Source organism: Carassius auratus, unplaced genomic scaffold (genome assembly GCF_003368295.1).
Source record: "Carassius auratus strain Wakin unplaced genomic scaffold, ASM336829v1 scaf_tig00214963, whole genome shotgun sequence".
Lineage (NCBI taxonomy): Eukaryota > Metazoa > Chordata > Actinopteri > Cypriniformes > Cyprinidae > Carassius > Carassius auratus.
Window position 1 is genome coordinate 574,784 of NW_020527884.1, and position 21,736 is coordinate 596,519.

General features: G+C 35.4%; 1 protein-coding gene across 2 annotated transcripts; it reads right to left on the reverse strand.

The window, feature by feature from the left end:
* Positions 1-1,981: 1,981 nt before the first annotated feature.
* LOC113093311 (zinc finger protein 501-like) lies at positions 1,982-17,631 on the reverse strand. 2 transcript variants are annotated; one of them, XM_026259118.1, is made up of 3 exons: positions 17,062-17,631; positions 9,156-10,277; positions 1,982-2,677 (listed from the first exon to the last, which is right to left on the reverse strand). In XM_026259118.1, exons 1-3 carry the CDS (start codon positions 17,408-17,410, stop codon positions 2,535-2,537), a joined length of 1,614 nt encoding a protein of 537 aa, XP_026114903.1. In that variant the 5' UTR covers positions 17,411-17,631; the 3' UTR covers positions 1,982-2,534. The 2 variants fall into 2 exon arrangements, with proteins under 2 accessions (XP_026114903.1, XP_026114904.1); XM_026259119.1 differs by lacking the exon at positions 1,982-2,677 and adding an exon at positions 3,645-4,942.
* Positions 17,632-21,736: the final 4,105 nt, after the last annotated feature.

Below are 21,736 nucleotides of genomic sequence, written 5' to 3' on the forward strand. Positions count from 1 at the left end.
CTCATTATCAGGTAAGTTAAAGTTGGAATCAGCGTATGGAGTCACTAAATTACTGCCACTATTTTAAAAGTTGTTGAGAGGCAAGACAAGACACAAGAATGATTCAAGAATGTTTATTTATATACATATTTCACGAGTTCACCCTTACATCTAATCTGAAGGCAAATAGTAGGCATATTTTGGCGTGCTGTCCTGGGGGAGGGGTCCGGGCCCGGAGCATAGCCCGAACCCAAATAACTCCCCCTATCCCAATTTGGGATAAATAGATTAGAAGTGAGGAGTTGGGGTGGAGGAGGGTTGCCGAAAAACTGTCGTGGGACAGGAGGTAGGAAGACTGGATATATATACGCGTGCGTGCTATAAGATGATTAGCTAAACGAGATGCACCTGTACCAAATTGGATGATTATCTGATCGTGCTTCTCCCGAACTTTGTTAATAAAACCACATATATACACACACAGTACAGACCAAAAGTTTGGACACACCTTCTCATTCAAAGAGTTTTCTTTATTTTCATGACTATGAAGATTGTAGAGTCACACTGAAGGCATCAAGGGCTATTTGAGCAAGAAGGAGAGTGATGGGGTGCTGCGCCAGATGACCTGGCCTCCACAGTCACCGGACCTGAACCCAATCGAGATGGTTTAGGGGTTAGCTGGACCGCAGACAGAAGGCAAAAGGGCCAACAAGTGCTAAGCATCTCTCGGGGAACTCCTTCAAGACTGTTGGAAGACCATTTCAGGTGACTACCTCTTGAAGCTCATCAAGAGAATGCCAAGAGTGTGAAAGGCAGTAATCAAAGCAAAATGTGGCTACTTTGAAGAACCTACAATATGACATATTTTCAGTTGTTTCACACTTTTTTGTTATGTATATAATTCCATATATAATTCCACATGTGTTAACTCATAGTTTCGATGCCTTCAGTGTGAATCAACAATTTTCATAATCATGAAAATAAAGAAAACTCTTTGAATGAGAACAAAACTTTTGGTCTGTACTGTATATATATATATATATATATATATATATATATATATATATATATATATATATATATATATATGTCATTTTTGCGACAACATCACAACAGCACCAAAGTGAACCCCTTTTCCATCAGTTGCTGCATGGATAGAATGGCTGTAGGCTTCAACTCTAGAGAAAGAGAGAGAGAGAGACAGAGAGAGATAAATAAGAAACATTTGTTTACCATTAAACTGGAATATATATATATATATATATATATATATATATATATATATATATATATATATATATATATATATATATATATATGAAAAGTGAAAGTCCTTGCAGCATGTGGTGCATCTCTTCAATTCGGGCAGGGATTTCCCTTTTTGGATTGTTATATTTATCTTGAAAAAGAGAGAGGTGTACTTGTTAGAATATTTTGAGATCATGAAAATATCCCTAGTGCCTTTTTTAATCATCTCTCCTACAATGAGCCTAATCAAATCCAGAAAATCCCTTCATATTGGCCATGCAGAACATGACAGAAACGAACACATGATATCAATGGACTGTATGTGGAGAAGACCTGCAGATTAGGCCAAATTGTAACAAGCTATTAAAATTGCCAAATGCCTCATTTATCATTGCAAAACAATGCCAAAACAACAGGCTAACACATACTGCAACTATACAGTCAGTGCAGTTTAATTATGAAAGATATTTTATACCTAAATATGGTAAAACAACGACTATTAAGCCAGTATTCACACTAATACATTAAGCTGCAGGTAAATCTTACAAACCTTACATCAACCAGGCTCTTGTCATCTGATAAGTTTAATTAATGTGCAGGCTAGATTCACTTATAATACTTCATCATTAAAACACAACAAGGATTTGTGAAATCATAGCCACGAATTAACGTCGTAGTAATTTATAAAACTAGGTCACAAATTCTTAATTTGGTGGGAATTAATTATTAATTCATAGGTAGCAGTTCTCACTATGTAAACTTTGCACCGTTTAAACGTTATAAAATAAAACTTAATTAAATATGGGTACTCACCATCTGACTGCTGTCCACGTCGTCCATCTTTAATTAGTGTTGATCCAGTACAGCAGGTGGCACTGTCACAAAAATACTAGGGTCCTAAAGCTGCGGTCACAGAATTGCGGTCCTGTAACTGCAGCCTCCGGATGTGCAGGATTACCCTTCTCGGTGAAGTTGCATGATGATGTTATTGTAGGGAGGTATTGGGAGGAGCTTCACTGATTATGTGTTTGCCAACTCAAACACATCTGGTGTGACACTCACAATTTCAGCATCAATCTCATTCTTAAGTCCAAGCGTGAGTGTCACGCCAGATGCGTGAGAGTTGGCAACCCTGCTAATTGATTCCAGAATATATAAATGTGAATTCTTCCAAATATAGAGTGGTGGGAAACCCGTTGAAAGCATAAACACAGAAATAAATGTACATATGTTTAACCAAATAGCCTCAGTCTGTTGACACCAATGACAGGAGATTTAAGTGGTAGTTTACAGGAGAGCTGAAGACATCAGAATGATAAATGAGGTGAAAACAGGAACTTTTGACATGAAATAAAGTCTTTTTTTTTACTCAATTTCTGAGTTATGCATGTTGGGTAGTTTTGGTGTAACCCAGCTGTTGGGTTAGTGGGTGGCTGCTCGATCGTATCCCCTGAAAACAACAACAATGAAATGATGAAGTGTGGAGACAGCCACCAGTGGTCAGAATATTATAGACAATAGAATAATGATTAACAGAAGTTCAGAGTCAAGTCATGTTTGCAATACAAAAGAACCAATCCATTCCCATAATTAGTCCTTTAAGTGTGAATGGCTCATAGTTTGAAAAATTTAGATTGATGTGGGAAAAAATACATTGCAATCAGTTTGTTACTTTGTTTTATTAGTGTTCATTTATTTTATTAAACTGGATACTTTTTATATTCAATATTGTGTCATGAATTACTTTAGATAATAACAAAGGTTTATTGTTTGTTCGTTTGGCATATTATTAATTTGTATACCCTTTAAATTCGCTCACTGAAAGAACAGCAGCAGCAGTATGGTGTATCATTTATTTGAAACATTTGTATTTGGAAATTGTCTCTAATATATCAAAAAACTTGTTTTCTTGTGCCATGTTCTGTCTGAATACTCGATTCTGATTGGCTGGCAGGTGTTGATTAAATTTGTTTAACTGCACAGGTAGTTCCAGGTCAGTTTATCATGTTCTACATTAATGTGCTTCCTATAAACATTGGAAACCATAATCTAACATCTAACAAGTTGTGAATGACAAAAGTAAACAAACTTTTATCATTCCAATCAAATATTGCAGAACAAATATTATTAACATCTATTATGTGCATGCAAATGACCATGGCATAAGCAGGATAATTAGTGACTAGCTGTGCATTAAACAATTTTGAATGCACTTTGTGGAGGCAACCACCCTCCGCTGCACGCCTTCAGTACAACAGATCCTGCTGCTGGATTGCAAAAAAATTGTAACGCATCTCAGACGGATATCTGGATATTATCACATGTAGCAACAGTTGGCAAGATACAGTTAGCTTGACAATATTTATATACCAATAATAAATTGTTAGTGTATTTCCTTAATTGTTCTAGCACCGAAAGCAGAACAGTTAACATTAGAGTTTATTGATATGATGGTCTTTCATAATTTTGCCTCAGGGCTAATTACGGAGTTCAGACATTAATTCCTACAGAAAGAGAAGCAATTAAATATCAATTACAAATCTACATGACAGTATATCTTGCATCTGTGTTTTCTGAACATATCATAGAAGAATTACTTGTTTTAAAAGTAACAATGAATAACCAATTAAAATGATATCTTGGTGTCTCTTAAAGTGTTAGTCTCCTCTACAGCTTCCTGAACAAGAACAGTTTGTAAAAAGCTACTTTCCTTCATGAAAACTTAAGCAAACTACAGGTGATATGCGTTATAAGACAACTGAACATGAATTAAATGAAACTCATAAGAAAGCACAATGATATTATTCAAATCATGAAACAAACTGATATACAAGAAAAAAACTTTTTGACATTCTTTCGGGAGGAACTGCATCTTTTAGTTGATCTGAATATCAGGTGAATCTGCTGATTTTGAAGATGAATAAAATCCGGTTTCAGGCTCCCAAAATGCTTGATCTGTCTGGATGAATACAGCTAAATGCGTGTACGGGGCCTTATTTAATTGTTTTTTTGTAGGCTATGTCTGTGTAGAGCAGATGATTGATTGAAACACTTCCCAGATTCAGTGCAGTGATACGGTTTCGCTCCAGTGTGAATCCTCTCATGTGTGTTTTCAGATGTGATGACACACTGAATCTCTTGTTGCATTGTGGACACTTACGAAGTTTCTCTCCAGTGTGAATCCTCTGGTGAAGTTTTAAACAAATCACTGAAGTCTTTTTTTTTCACACTCAAAATCACATGTACTCTTTCACACCAGTATGCATTTTCTGATGTACTTTCAAATTTTGTAGACACAGAAAAAAAACTTGCCACACAAATAATTGTTTCTATTGTTTTAAATGATTAAACGTAAATGTAAATTACATAAATGTGGTTTCTCTTTTGTATGTACTTTCAGGTCCTGCTTCAGATCTGAAGCGCTCAAAAAATGTTTTTCTGCATTGATCACGAGCACAGTTTCTCTCCAGTGTGGATGTCCATGCGTTCCTTTACTCTTCCGATATTGATTACATGTGAATGATTTCTCTACAGTCTGAACTCTCATGTGATGCTCAAGACTTGTATTGCTTTTCAAACTCTTTTCACGGTGAAATGCAGAATAAATATTTCTGTTTGGTTTGAGAGGAATTCTAAAGTTTTTCTCCAGTTTTAACGTGATTTTTCTCCTTAACTTCACTTGATTCTTTAATCACCTCGTTTTCTTCAGTCAACTCTGAAAAAAAAAAAAAGGTTTTATTTTCAGAAATGTGAAGATAAAAATGAAACCTGATGTAACAGCGCAGGGCTCCAGTCTAATGCTTGGTACAGACCACAAGATAATCGGACTATTTGAGACCGATTATTCCCTTTCCAATAATGTAATTTAAAAAAAAAAAGTTTTTTAAACGTATATACTACTCTTACTAAATTTACCATATTTTAGAATTTCAATATATAAAGCAAATCATAGAAATGAATGAATAATAAGTGATTAAGTGCACCTTCACTGCCATCTACTAGGGATGTAACAATTCACTGAACTCACGATTCGGTTCTATTTACGATGTTGATTTAATGATTTGATTCACAATTTTTTTTTCTTTTTTAACAAAATTATATTTACGACAAATTCTGAATTAAATGTGCCCTTTTATTATTGCTTGGAGAAAATTTTGTACATTTCTTTGTGAAATTATAATATAGCTATAATAATATACAGGCCCGCTGCTGGCCAAATGGGTGCCCCAAGCAGGATTGTATTGTTGTAACCCCCTTCCTCAAATATGATAAAAAAATAAATAAATAGAGATGGAGGTACTGGGGCATGTTCTTCGTACGTCGCTAACTCAGTTAGCTGGATTTGAATGTTGACGATTTGGAGTGATCTTGGATCGTTTGGTTCTTCAAAGCTCATCCCGGAACTGCTGTCATAGCAACAGGTCCGTCAGCTTAAACCTGCTCGGGAGCAGCTTATTTCATGTAAACAGGATTGGATCGCTTCTTTTTAACCAGAACTGATACTCAAAATATGTCTGCTACCACCGCTACTTTATTACAAGAGTATCGTACTGATCCAGGGACAATAATTTAAAAGATTATTTTATTAAATTATATTAAAAATTATTTTAAAATAATATAAAGATGCTACTATAGACACAGCCAGTTTTACTCACTGAAATATTTATTTGTCATAAAAGTATTACTTCATAATTGTATTAGAGTCTTACACACATGCTATACAGATAATAGAGTTGTGCATTATTTTGAGTGATGCTATTATAAGAGTGGCTTGATGGAGCGCAGGAGATGCAGATAACATGATATTGACCCTTAAAAAACTTTCATTAATGCTGTCACGTAACAAATCTGTCCAAATATAAAATTAAATTAATAGATAATTTCTACATTGAAATAAAAATGTAAAGACTGCACAACTATTATAAATTGCAATCCAAATAATTGGGAATCATGAAAAAAATTCTAATAAAATAAAAAATATATATATATTATCTGTTTCGTGTATCTATTATAACATTTATGTAGTTTTGTTTGTTTGGCTGTTTCCTTATAAAAGTCCAGAAATTTGTCAAGTTTTTCGTCAGGTGTCGTTTTAAATTATATGACGTCATTACATTGCCGCCTTGCCACCAGCCAATCGCTGCACTGCTGATCATGGTTTCGAGTATCGATACATATCCCCTTTTAAGCAAACACATGAACGCGCAATTATCTCCGATAACTCAATCCAGCGATACTAATCATACACAACAGGTGTGTTCGAAGAACCCAATTAGCCGGATAATGATTAGCACGATGATATCATCTTGGAGGTGTCATTTGATCTCGGATGTAATAAGCGACGTACGAAGAATGGACCCCTGGTTTGCTCATCTCTAATGACTGTAAATTTAATCCCTTACCATCTTTAGGTATCAACGGCTCCTTTGAGCCTCATTCAGTTACTGTTACCTACCCTCTTAAAATACATTTTGCAGTTGTCTATCAACTCCCAGGACCACTAAGTAACTTTTTAGATGAATTAGATGTGCTGCTCTCAAACTTTCCTGAGTATGGTACTCCCCTAGTTATGCTTGGCGATTTCAACATCCACCTAGATAAATCTCTGTATGCTGATTTCCACACTCTGCTTGCCTTGATACTTATCCTGCTTGATCTGTACGCTGCTTTTGACACCGTTAACCACCAGATCCTCCTATCAATCCTATTGGCAAAGGGTATCTCAGGAACCATACTTCAGTGGTTTGAGTCTTACCTATCAGATAGGTCATTTAAAGTATCTTGGAGAGGTGAGGTGTCCAAGTCACAGCATCTAACTACTGGGGTGCCTCAGGGTCAGACCACTTCTCTTCTCTGTCTACATGGAATCATTAGGTTCTGTCATTCAGAAACATGGCTTTTCATACCACTGCTATGCTGATGACCCTCAAATCTACCTCTCATTCCATCCTGATTATCCGACGGTAGCTACTCGCATCTCAGCTTCTCGCATCTCATGTCTTGCTTGATGATGGACCACCACCTTAAACTCAACCTCGCCAAGACAGAAATGTTTGTGGTTCCAGCTAACCCATCATTTCATCACAATTTCACCATCAAGTTAGGCACATCAACCATAACTCCTTCAAAAACAGTCAGAAGCCTTGGAGTTATGTTACTTTCTAACACCACATTGCAAAAATTGTCCGGTCCTGCAGATTTACTTTATTCAACATCAAGAAGATCAAGCCCTTTCTTTGGGAACATGCTGCACAACTCCTTGTTCAAGCTCTTGTTCTGTCCAGGCTGGACTATCGCAATGCCCTCTTGACAGGTCTTCCAGCCAATTCTATCAAACCTTTACAAATTAATCCAGAACGCGGCAGCAATATTAACTTTTAATGAGCCGAAAAGAATACATGCCACACATCAACATACCTCACATTCAAGGCATTGATGTTTGCCTACAAAATTACCACTGTCTCTGCTACCACTTACCTAAAAGTATTACTTCGGACTTATGTGCCCTCTATAAGCTTGCATTCTGCAAGTGAACGTCACTTGATTGTGCCATCCCAAAGAAGCAGAAAGTCACGTTTACTGACTTTTATATATATATATATATATATATATATATATATATATATATATATATATATATATATATATATATATATATTTATATATATTAATTAATATAATAATTAATTATCGGACGCATTAATTATCGGACAATATTTATCGCGCACCCCTAACAGCTATCAGTGTGAATTTGGTCTATATGAATAGTGTGTGATTATTGAGGGGTGCGTGATTTCACCAAGTATAATGTGTTCCTGGATCAACATCCTTGTTGATGTTGGAACAAAATTCGGTAACACTTTAGAATAAGGTTCCATTAGTTAATGTTAGTTAATGTATTAATTAACATGAACAAACAATGAATAATACATTTATTACTCTATTTATTCATCTTCGTTAATGTTAGTTAATGAAAATACAGTTATTCATTGTTAGTTCATGGTAATTCACAGTGCATTAACTAATGTTAACAAGCACAACTTTTGATTTAAATAATGCATTAGTAAATGTTGAAATTAACATGAACTAAGACTTATAAATGCTGTAGAAGGATTGTTCTTGCTTAGTTCATGTTAACGAAAGTAGTTAACTAACATTAACTAATGGAACCTTATTCTAAAGTGTTACCCAAAATTCCAATCAACCAATCAAAACTAAGATATAACTTTTCAGGAAACATCAGGTTTAGGTGCTTCTACACTCTTGTTAATCAGCTATCATTTCTCATTGATTTTAGGAATAAATTATGGGTTGGGTTAGGCTTAGGGGTAGGGATTGGGTTAAGTCTATGTTTTTGGACAATAATGTTGATCAGGAACATGTCTTACTTGGCAAAATCACTGCGACTGACTTCACTTTTTATGGTGTATCAGTGTGATTACCATCTGTTTAACTGGCCATCAACATGTGATTATTGGTTATATGAGTATCAGTGTATCATGTAATGTAATTGACCTACACAGTTAATTATTTATTATTATTATTTCTTATTACTCAAATGATTCTTATTGTATTTTTCTAGAGCTCAAAGAAATCATTTGTACAAGATTTAAGTTTCTGTCTACTGTTTCAAAACTGAAAAACTATGCAGTGTTATGTTTAATGACTAAAATATTTTGTAGAACCTTTCAATACATTTGGTAAATATTTTTCCCTAAAAGGGGTAGGGTTTCTAGACAGTCTCAGAAAAATGGTCGCAGGGATCATTTTTCATGGCATCTTCTTCAGATTTTCAATAGAAACTCATGAGACGTGAGTTTAAAAACATCAGTTAATTAATTAAAAACAATAATATGTTTTGACAGTAATTTGGAGAGGAACTCCATCTTTGATTTGATCAGAATTTCAGCTGAATCTTGAATACTTACTATGATTGTTTTTTGTATGTCTGTGTAGAGCAGTTGAACATTTGAAACACTTCCCACATTCAGTGCAGTGATACGGTTTCTCTCCGGTGTGGTTCCTCTCATGTCTTTTCAGATTTGATGAATGACTGAATCTCTTGTCACAGTGTGAACACTTGTAGGGTTTCTCTCCAGTGTGGATCCTCTTGTGCAGTTTTAAACACTTTTCTCTAGTAAAAGTCTTTTTACACTCAAAGCACATATACTCTCTCACAGCACTATGTATTTTCTGATGTTCTTTCAAAGTTGAAAAACGTGAAAAACTCTTTCCACACAAACTACATGAATGTGGTTTCTCCTTTGTATGAACCTTCAGGTGCTGCTTCAGGTCTGAAGCTCTTAAAAATCTCTTGCTGCATTGATCACATGAGTGCTGCTTCTCTCCAGTGTGGGTGTTCATGTGTCTCTTAAAGTTTGCTGAGTGTGAGAAACTCTTCCCGCACTGATCACAAGTGTACAGTTTCTCATCAGTATGAACTCTCATGTGAATCTCAAGACTACATTTGCTAATCAAACTCTTTCCACATTGATTACATGTGTACAGTTTGTCTCCTGTATGAAGTCTCATATGTCTTATAAGGATTCCTCTCCGTGCAAAACTCTTCCCGCACTGATCACATGTGTACAGTATCTCACCAGTATGAACTCTCATGTGACGATCAAGACTATATTTAGATTTCAAACTATTTCCACATTGATTACATGTGTACAGTTTCTCTCCTGTATGAATTCTCATATGTCTTATAAGGATTCCTCTTCGTGCAAAACTCTTCCCGCACTGATCACAAGTATACGGTTTCTCTCCAGTGTGAATCCTCTCATGTGTTTTCAGTCTTGATGAAGCACTGAATCTCTTGTCACAGTGTGAACACTTGTAAGGTTTCTCTCCAGTGTGAATTCTCATGTGAACATTAAGACTATTTCTTTTTGTGAAACTCTTTCCACACTGATTACAGGTGGCTCTTCTTTTCTTTAAATTTTTCTGTTTGGTTTGAGAGCAACTCGAAGGTTTTTCTCCAGTTTTGAAATGATCTTTCTCCTCATCTTCATTCAATTCTTCATGCTCCTCACTTTCTTCAAGAAACTCTAAAATAAAAGAACAGACATGTTCAAGTACATAGAAGTCAACCCTAGTCTAACAGACAATTTCTATTCAAAATTTAGCTCCTTTTGATGCAATTTTCAAAACCTTACCTTCCTGAAACTTTTCATGAACGAAGTACATTGATCTTCAATATATAATTTTTTAAACATTATAGACACAAATCAGGTTTCCACAAGGAGAACTATAAAATATATTTGATCAACTACACAATTATTTAACATACATTTTGTTGAAAAAAGTGTAACTTATTTGCTGCTCCATCTATTTTAATCAACCTCTGTAAAGATTGTTTCTGTTACAACAAACAAAATCTAAAACTGCAGCAGATGTGTTCTTGATGTTTTCAAATAAGCTAGTTGCTAGTGTTGGGCGATATGGTCATTTTTCAAATCATCATATCGTCAGCACGTGAGATCGACGATACACGATTTTATCGTGCATGGGTGGAGCAAGAGAGAGACTCTTTGTTCTTGTCATAGCAGATCTATTGGGTGTTTTAAACCGTGCAGCTGCGTGAGAGAGAGAGCCTGTGGAATCACCAATAATATAAAAATACACTTTCCAACATACTGATAAACTAACATTAAATATAAAAATACTGTATTTAAAATAGCTAGTTCATAGTTGGATGCAACTGTCATCTCAACGTCCTGTGACAAATTTGCTGCATCTGCACACGGAGGAAGTTATCAGTCAAAATGATCTAGAAAATCAGTCAATGGTGAAAATCAACAGTTGATTTCATTTTAAGTAATATTGGACCTAAACGAACACATTAAATATAAAGTATTCAAAACAGGTAAGTTGATATATTTGGAGTAGATTTGAATTGAACTGCTGCATCAGTAATACTCAGAGGTGTAGTGGTAAAAAAAAAAGAGGTGGGTAAACTATAAATTCTGGGTGACCACATCGTGGTCACGGTAAGGTGGGCCACTGTGTATGTGTATCCTGATGACATCGCTATAGGCTATCATTTGATATTACTATCATTTGGTATCACTGGTTGTTCCTTCATATAGGTCACACAATCACTATTCAATTAATATATTAATCTAAGTTTTTGTTAAAGAGACTCAAGAAGGAATGAGGTTGAAGTTGAAGAATAAGGTTGAAATCTTTAAAGTTTACTAAATGATAAAACAGAGAGAATAACTTCTTAAAAAGAGGAATAGAGAGGGAAGCTTATATCCAGGGGTTCCAATGCAATGCACTTGTACGTAATGATTAGGGATTTGGGATTATTTTAATAGTCAATTAATCTGATTAATATTTTCTCAATTAATCAGTTAATTGTTTGGTCTATATTTTGTCAGAAAAATGTGAATCAGTGTTTCCCCAAAAGCCCAGGAATGGTCCTTAAATGTCAAACTCAAAGATATTCAGTTGACTGTCACTGAGGAGAGAAGACACTAGAACATATTCACATTTAACAAGCTGGAATCAAATATTTTTTTACTTTTGTCTTTCATATATTTTAGCAATGACACAGACTGCAATGACACAGACAGTTTCATTGCAGAAGGACTTCCTTTTGATCACGTGGTTCACGTGAGATGATTGACAGTTTCACAAACTAATGATATTGCACTGATGTCATAGCTGACGCGAATCAATACGAGGAGAGTGATCGTTAGCTCTGTTAGCTGTTTTAGCTCTTCAAATCGCATAAATCAGTGTAAAATAAATAATGTTATTCTGTATGACGAAATATTTTACAAACATGTCATAAAATTATTATCTCTTCAAACGTGTGCACCATTGGACTATAGCCCTGGCGGATCGTGGATATTGTATGTATATGAACACAAATAAACCGGAGGTGAGATGAATGGCTGCTGTATGAGTGATGATTTATATTAAAAATAACAAACGTTATTATTATTATTATTAATTGCTGGATATCCATTTTTGAATCTAGATGCAGTCTGTTGAGTGTTGTTCATTTTGAACGAATCTTTAATATGACTCAGGACTATCGAGTTGTCTCAGAGAGTGATTCGTTCATTTTGTGTTGACTGCACATGCGGATTACACAACATATGGGTTCTGAACCGACAGGTGAGGTCAGAGTCTTTTATTCTTCCTGTCAGTCTCATAGAGACGGGAAGAGAAAGGATTAGTAAATTTTGCTGAACGAGACTCAAAGATCCGAGTCAGTAAAATGATCTGAACTTCCCACTACTACTGGCAACACCGCAATTGGTCAACACTGACAAGTTGCAGCACAATATGAAATACTTCATCTTTAACAACAAACAAGCTATGAAACTAATAATGAACAATACGAAACTAAAACTACATAAGCTTAATTTAAAATGTCATAGGAACTGTAGGCTATTTAGAGGTGGATAAACTCAATTTAGAGGTGGATAAACGTTTTTTGGAGGTGGGTAAACGCTATTTCCGAATTTTGGGGGGTGCGTAAACGGCGTTTACGTGCGTTTAGCCTCCACTACATCCCTGGTAATACTGCACTCCAGACCGCTCCTCATGACGAGACTGACGCACTGCCACAGAAACAAGAATGAGATGCAGTCTAACATAACTGTGACATTAAACTCAGTAAGTGAGGGCTCTTTAAAAAATTGCAAATATATAGGCCATTCAGATTACTTGTTAAAATGCAATGAAATACCTTATATCTGCAGACAAGTCAAAGCGTTACAACTTCTTCACTGACTACAGGCTCTAATCCTCTTTTGTGTGTGTGTGTGTCTGTGAAATGTGGTGCTGAAGTGAAATAGCTGGGCAGTTTGATAGCCGAATTACAATAGGCTGCCTAATAAAAAAATAAAAAAAAATAATAGTTATTATCCTAATTTAATACATTAATAGGAGAATGAGCGTAATATAGTCTTGACTATCAACAGAGACATCTGCTTACATCGATATATTTGACTATTTTCGATACATGATACTATCGTCTATCGGCACAACCCGAGTCATATGATGTGATTTCATTTTTTTTCCATTCTCTTTGGAGTGTTAGAAACTCATGGTGTATAAAGAAGATCTGTAAAGTTGCGAAACCTAAAGTCTCAAATCCAAAGAGATATTCTTTATATAAGTTAAGATTTGTCCACACCCCCCTGAAATGGCTCTTTTTAAACACGCCCACACATCTACCTCACAATGTGGGAAGATTTGCATAATGCCGCCCAAATGTTCACTAAAAAGAGATAAGGCGTAACTTTTATTCTTGTTGCTGAACATTTGAATATTTACTCACATCCACATTTAGCTTATTTCTTTCCCAAATTGCACTCAGACATACAGCGAATAATCTCGGCGATGCGGAAAAAATCAGACTGGTTCCTAGATTTGAGTCATAAAAATGGAATTCAGCCTAACGCGGACGGAACATGCCACATTTTGGACGAATAAATCGAAATTAGGTCAGTACACTTGAATCAAAATGGGATATGGGAGTGTGAATATTAAGCCGCAAAATGTCAATCTATGAATCCTGCACGTTCTGCATGTCTGTGGAAATCAAACGCTGACTGGCCATCGGGAGAACCGGGACAATTCCCGGTGGACTGGAAGACGATTCGCCCTAAATTTTAATATTTTTGTTGGATAATTGCACGCCAAATGTACTAAAGCTATCATTCCAAATACGCTATTCGATAATTAAATCTCTGATAAATCATGAATCGTTAGTAGTAAATGGCAATGTTTGGGCTTGCGCACTCTCCGCCGAACGGTTTGGGATTATTAGCAAGGTGTGGGATTATTTTGAATTAGAAAGAAACTGAAAAGTTGTGTGTAAACTGTGTTATTTTAAATTAGCTTACAATAACTCTACTGGAGCGGTGCATAATCATAATCATTACATCACGTAGACATCTAGCTTAGAGTCTAGCCAAAGCCAGCTAATGTCAATCACTACAGCCTGTCGCAGTAAGTGACGATTTTGTTCTCTTTAATGCGTTGGATGGAAACAGTGCTTGTTCACAAATGTTTTATGTTATATTCCAATTTTGCGCTTAAGTTAAATTCGCAACTTTGGATGGAAACCGTTATCGCCTCAGGTCCTGTTTTTCTTTTTGGTTGTTTTGTTTTTAGATGATATTGATTACATGATGAAGTATGTTTTTAAAAGCCATTTTAATGCTATTTCTTGATAAAGTTCCCTATTGTTTTTGTCATTTGTGTTTTAATATGTTGGCTAAAGTTAAATGAAGATGAAGAATTCTGTCAGGCTTATATGATATATATATGAGCAGTTTATATGACAGGGCTTAAAACCAGACTGAATTTTTTCCATAAATATTAAATTCATCTATAAATGATTGAAGTCGATTAAAAACAACTCCAAGACTTTCAATAAAAAGGGGAGTTTAGATATAGGTCTAAAATTTTACAAAATGGAACGATCCAAGTTATTATTTTTTAGTAGTGGTTTCAACAACAGCATGTTTAAACTGGTACGCACCCTGAGCTGGGAGATGTATAAACCAAAGATACAACGCTTGGCCCAACAATGTCAAAGACATCTGTATAGCATATTTCTAATAGCACAAGATATGATATATACGATATCGTATATATCTTATCTTGTTGTGCTATTAAAAATATAAAATACAGTGCAGCACGAAGCTTTCACAATGTACGCATCCGCTGTGCAGAATGATGCGCTTGAAGCTACACGGCGTCACGTCATATGAGCAACAGTTATTGACCATTTCTTTTAACAGTTTTACATTTTAGTTACTGTGCACACTAAAAACAATTTAGTCATTTTTACGCCCTTGTTCTCACAGACACCCTGTAGCAAGTAACAAAACAACATTAAAGTTGTTAAAGTCCTCTTTGCAAATTCATAGACATGTATTTACCAATCAAGTATACTAATGGGAACACAGAATGATCTTAGAGAGCTTTACTGAGCTGACTGTCGTAACCCAACGAGACTAGCGTTTAAAGGCTGACTGACAAGACACAGTAGAGAAAAGAGTTCATGTTAACTTTAATGTAAGGGCTTAAATATCAATTTGTAGCTCACATTAAGCCAGGGGTTCTAAATTACAGTCCTCGCAAGGAAACAGTGAAATCTGTTAAGGTTTACCTCAGGTTGGAACATTCATTCACAGATTTGAGCTGTGCAACGTCTTCACACACTGATAAGTGTGACATCATACAACTCTGTAAATAAATAATTTAAACTCACATCTCGCACACTTCAGTGCTCTTTGAATGAAACATATACTTTCCCTATAATGGTGGAATGTCCTGTGATGTCCACTTCGCAGGGCACTTATGTTCGAATAGAACAAAAGTCTGAAGAATAATTTGTACAATAACAATCACAAAAAAAATAATAATAATAATGTCTATCATTATTTACTCACTTTCACGTTGTCCCCAAGAATGTGTGTGACCAAAGAGTTGATGGTCCACATTAAATTTGATAGTGGCAAAAATACTCTCGAAGTCGCTGTCGACCAGCAACTGTTTTGGTGGTATAAAACTAAAACTATGGCAGAACTGACAGGGAGCTGACATAATTTTCATTTTTGGGTGAACCATTTAACGTTAATGAAACAACAAAACACAAAGAGAAAAATCACTCACTGATCTTGACTGAAGAAATTTAATACAGTTGCTTTAGGAATCAGTTTACATAGTGTTTTATTTTTATATTTGTTCATTCAATTTCTTGAATGCTCCTGCTAAATAAATCTATCCTTGAAAATAAAGCACTTTTTGCTTGTTTTTGTATGTGTAGTTTTAATGCATATCTTTGTCATTATTTTATTTTTTGTTATTAAAAAATGAGAACAAAGATTTTTATCTTCACCCTCTTTGGCCTTAATATCTGCCTTTATTATTTTTTGTAACCTTCAAATACTTTATCTTTATAATAGGGAAATTAGTTTGTCTGTAATGCTCAGACAACTTGCAAAATAGTAAAACCAACATGACAAAGACCTGTGCTAAAATTGTGAATCGTGAGATTTCAAAAAAAAAAAAATTTTTGATTGATATTTTATTCATATCGCCCACTCCTAGTTTGCATAGGTTAGAAATGGTAAACAGATGTGAAGTTTGAGTCTAATAGGCTTCAGTGTGTTTAGATTTGAATTTTCTCAAGCCAACCTAAATATTAACAGTTGTAAATGTCACAATGGAACTAAATAAAGAAATGCGATGAAAATAGAAAAAAAACATCAACTGCAAACTAAGAAAAGAACGTCATCAATTTGACAAATGCGTTGCAAATACTTAACACAGCCAAACAAAGAAACACGCTGCTAATAAACTTCTTTATTCGGCCGAGAGTATTTACAACACCTGCTATCAAACTGATGAAGATGTTTTCTTGATTTGCTGGTGCTTTTTTATTTGCATGCATTTTCTGAAGTTGCAGCACGTTTCACAACCTTCTTTGATCTGATTTTCTTAGGGTGCCAATAATTCTGACCATCTCTCTCTCCCTCAAAAAAAACTGCTCTATGTTTAACATCATAAAAAATTATTTGCATTTTGCAAAACTGAGTGGAAGATTTTATGCAATAATTACAAAGGGATTTCTAGGCATTCCTTTTCTTTTCTTTTACATCTGATGTGTTCAATTTACTTTGCTAACTTTAAAAAAAGTTAGCTACATTTTTCGTTTTTTCCCCCAGTATTTTCCACTGCGATTGTTTTTTTGGATTTGATTCTCAGTTCCATTAAATTTCAAGCTTTTCTTTGTTCATTCCATCTTTTATAGGCAAACAGTCAAACATTAAAGATGAATGAAGAATAAACACTAACCTCCTTGTTCCTCCGGTTTTATTCCCAAGGATTCTGGCTCCCCGTGTTTTATTCTCCAGGTTTCTGGTTCCTCTTGTTTTATTCCCCTGGTTTCTGGTTCCTCTTGTTTTATTCCCCTGGTTTCTGGCTCCTCTTGTTTTATTCTCCAGGTTTCTGGCTCCTCTTGTTTTATTCTCCAGGTTTCTGGTTCCTCTTGTTTTATTCCCCTGGTTTCTGGCTCCTCTTGTTTTATTCTCCAGGTTTCTGGTTCCTCTTGTTTTATTCTCCAGGTTTCTGGTTCCCCGTGTTTTATTCTCAGTGTTTCTGGTTCACTAGTGTTCTCTTCACTCTCCTCTTTAACAAACAGCATCTTCACAGCAGCAGATCTCAGTTCAGATGATTCTACTTCTCCAGATATTCCTGTTTGCTTCAAAACTTAACCACGACTGTGAGGCTGAGAATATTACAGGCATTTACTTTTCAAAAAACCAAAAACTATATTTTTCTATTTACATAAACAACATTTCTAAGCTCTTGTATTAAAACAGCACCACAACCAAATAAAACAGAGAGCATGGTGATACCAGAGACTAATTCTTCTTCGTCTGAGGTATAATGATGTTTGGCAAACAAACGCATGTGTTTAGCGCCACCCGCTGGACTGGAGAGTGAAGCGACGAGAGGAGGGAAATAATACTGTGAAAATGACTTTGCACAGTCTAAAGACGGTTTCAACGGCAATGAACGCTACTACAAGAAATACAGTGATATTAAAACACCAACACCTCGTTTTGTCACGTGCAGTATATGTGCTCATCTTTATTCAAAGTTGCAGCATGTAAATGAAAATTAAGATCAATGAAAACACGATAGTGATGAGATGCAGCCTTATAAAAAAATGTACTGAATCCAAAATATAAAAGTTTAGTATGAAAAAGTTTGTTCATTTTTCATCCATTTTGAGTTTGCTGGTATAATAATTGCTTTTCCTAGGTAAACTTGACATTTTGGTCTAATATATGTACAAGAAGATTGTTCAAAGGACATTATGACATAAATTAAAAGCAAATAACATTTTGAACCTTAAAACAAGTAACACTACAGATCTATAGTCTAATCTGAAGGGTGAACTCAAAAAACATAAATTATACAACAAAGTCATTTTTTAGGATAAGAATCCACTGTAAAAAAAAAAAATGATTTTTTTCTTTTTCAAAATGATTTCACCATCATATGGACAAAATTTTAAGCATAACCAATAATTATAACATAAATAATAATAAGTACTATGCACCCATTTGTAAGGAAGGCTGTAAATTAACTAATTACTCTAGCCAAAGCAGTGCATGCTGGTTATAAATTCTGTCCGACTTGAGCATAGACAGTAAAAGAAATGGACACAGCGAACCCATTGGATTCAAAAGAGACAATTAGATGAACGCACTTCCTGGGGGTCGAGCGTACTGCAGACTCAAACTGAGCTTGATGACGTAGAGGTCACGTGAGCAACTTGTCTGACAATTTTAATTCTTCTAATAGCTGTGCCAAGAGAAATCTGAATCACCCACCGAATCTTACAGAGAAAGCGAGACTGAACAGGAGCACATTTTGGCAAGTACTCTGATTAATTATCCTCCACGTCCCCCTGATTGCCTCATAGACAGTAAAAGATTGCCTGCGAGCTTCTCCTCCTGTCCATACGTTAATTTTCTACTGTGCGACAGAGAGTCGCAGGTTATGACACAATCGTTAGCCTATTTTTACAAAAACTGTTTCTACGGGGCCACAAACTAAGATACAAGGTAATGGAGCATTTTATACATTTTCGTGTTTCTTTAGAAATAATGAATGGACAAATGGAGTCTTTAAATGCCTCATATATAATGTTATTCGCTGTCAAAGTGACGCCAAAATTAATGGGAGTCAATGGAATGCTAACAGCAGGTGGGGGTCCGCTAGTCAATGGCAGCGCCCAGGGATGCTTCAATAAAATATGAAACCCTGCCCTCCTGGACTTGAGATGGCGCCGACGCCACATGACTGTCACTTGTGTCTTCAAAATACTGCGAAAGCGTTTGGAGAACAGTACGGGCATATTCTTGACTTGGTTATGTCATATGGGTTTCACATTGATAATATTATCATAAGCCTATTGTTTTCGATGTCATATTATCAAGTTCTATACATACTGCTAAAAATAAAGGTGTTTGTTCTCATTATATTAACTTTTCTGATATGTTTAAATCAAATGATGTTTCAACTACAATCTTAGCTGCTGCTGAGCAATCTTCAAGCCCAGAAAATTTTATTTCTCTCTTGAACTCATCTAGTTCAGTTGTTTTTGGACTCTATAGCCCTTCTTAAATACAAATCCCTAAAATTTAAATCACAACCATGGTAAGATGATACCACACTTTCACTTAGACTGTCTCTTCAGAAATCTTTAAGAACTCCCTGGTAAACTTTCAGAAAGCAGCTAGAAAGGCAATTTCTTCTCTGATTAGATCAGTAAATATTCTCATACCCCAAAAATCTTGTTCACTGAGTCACAGGACCTGTTCTCAATTTTAACCATGTAATGTAATTATAACCAATTTAATCTGTGAAAGATCACGACATTAATCTCTCACAGATCAGAACATTCAGTGATATCAACATTAGCACTACAAACATCACATGAACATACAAACCACTCAGGTCTCAATTAACTTCACAGGTTTTCCTCACATGCTTGTTGCCTGCTGTTCTATGTGTTTAAGACGGCAAATACACAAACAGCGCTGTACTCGATTATAAGAAAGAAACGACCACGTATGTTGCATAAACAAACTGTGTTAATGTATTGTACAATCGAGATGACCGTGATCTACTCACCTCTCCTCAAAAAACGCTACGCTGAGTAAAGTGAGCGCGCTAGTGATGACGTATATGTCACGAGGCGGGATCAATGGCAGATCGTCAAAAGCTCCAAACTATATTTAAAACATCGAAACATCTATAAAACAACACATTCAACAAAAACAAGGGTTAGCCTACTGACTGATGTAATATGATTTTGCTTAAAGGTGTTTTGTGTTTGATTAAAAATAAAACCAAAAGATCAAAATGTTTTGGTTTATTCATGAGACAGACGGTGAACTCATTGTTTTGCTACAAATAGACACGCTCTCTGTTATTCTCTAGCGATGCTGGTTTAATACAAACTGTTAGAAATGTCATTTCATTGAATAGAAAAATAAAGATTTTGAATTAGTTCAGTTACAATACCTGTAATATTCTGGTCCTCACAGTTGTGACTAAGTTTTGAATCGAGCATGAATATCTGGAAGAGTATCATCTGAACTGAGATCTGCTGCTGTGAAGATGATGTTTGTTAAAGAGGAGAGTGAAGAGAACACGAGTGAACCAGAAACCTGGAGAATAAAACACGAGGAACCAGAAACCTGGAGAATAAAACACGAGGAGCCAGAAACCTGGAGAATAAAGTTCAAGCATGAATATAAAGCGCTTTATAAATAAAGGTGACTTGACTTGACTATATTCTGAGCATGTGACAGTTGTTTAATACATGTCCATTACTTTATGGACGCAGTCTTTTTTTATTCCTCCCTCCAACCTTTGAGAGCTGGGACACCTGTACATGACACATGAAAAGCCACTCAATACATTAAGAATAAACCAATGGTGTTGTAAATATACTGATTGTTGCCAGATTTAGCTTAAATGGGAACTCGTCATGTTGATTCATCCATACAATAACACATCCTATAAAGCTGTGTGCATGTTAACAGATGCTGCAAAAACCATATTTTTTGCACAATATAGATAATTTTGACTTTTTGGAGACTTGGAGGTCTAGCCTCATTGACACGGTTTAGTCCAATTTCTGTAGAAATCATACCCTTTGTTCCCAGAGCAACATGGACAGCAAAATTCAGCGGCTCATTGTGCCTTCCGACTCTTTTTATCTCATTTAGAAATTCAACTAGCTTTCCAAGCACTGACTTCTGGTATTCTGTGGAAGAAAATACATTAATTTATTTATTTTTGTTACATTATGATTATTAAAGAATCATACAATAATAAGTATTGACCATGGACGTACTATCTTGGGGAATAAGCCTCTCCTGGACTGTGATGGCTTTCAAACTCCACGTTGAGTAGAGGTGTGAACCTACACTGGTCTCACGGTTCGGTTCGATTACGATTATCAAGTCATCGATTCAGTTCGATTCGATTATCTCGATGCATCACAATGCATTGATGATGCACTGCATCCTTATTTTTCAATTTTGCTTCATGTATACAATTTTGTCAATAAATACAAGCAGTTAGATTTATGAACTGAACCTTTAATTTTACCTGAAACACGCTTCTTGAATGTATCAAACATCAAATAAAACTCAAGTCTGGGCACAGAAGACAACAGCAGCATTAGATTAGAACACACAAATGTAAGTACTGAAAGTGCATAATGCAGGGAGTATACTTAAATACTTATATAGTGCAGTGTACTTTCTTGTAAAACACTTAAATATTGACAAATGTATAAACATGAAATTAAATCACAAACCAAAATAAACAAGAGGCCAAACCTACTTGAATATAATCAATATACAAAAACCTAAATCTGCACTTCAGCAGTGTTTTGGATTCTGCCCAAAAGCCTTGAGAGCGCGCCCACTTTAAGCGTGCG

Coding starts and splice junctions, on each gene's coding strand:
- LOC113093311 (XM_026259118.1), bottom strand. CDS start 17,410: ATGCTGTTTGTTAAAGAGGAGAGTGAAGAGAACACTAGTGAACCAGAA. Junction 10,278..17,061: donor AAAACCGGAGGAACAAGGAG/GTTAGTGTTTAT, acceptor CTTTTATTTTAG/AGTTTCTTGAAGAAAGTGAG. Junction 2,678..9,155: donor ACATACAAAAAACAATCATA/GTAAGTATTCAA, acceptor TGTTGTTTTCAG/GGGATACGATCGAGCAGCCA.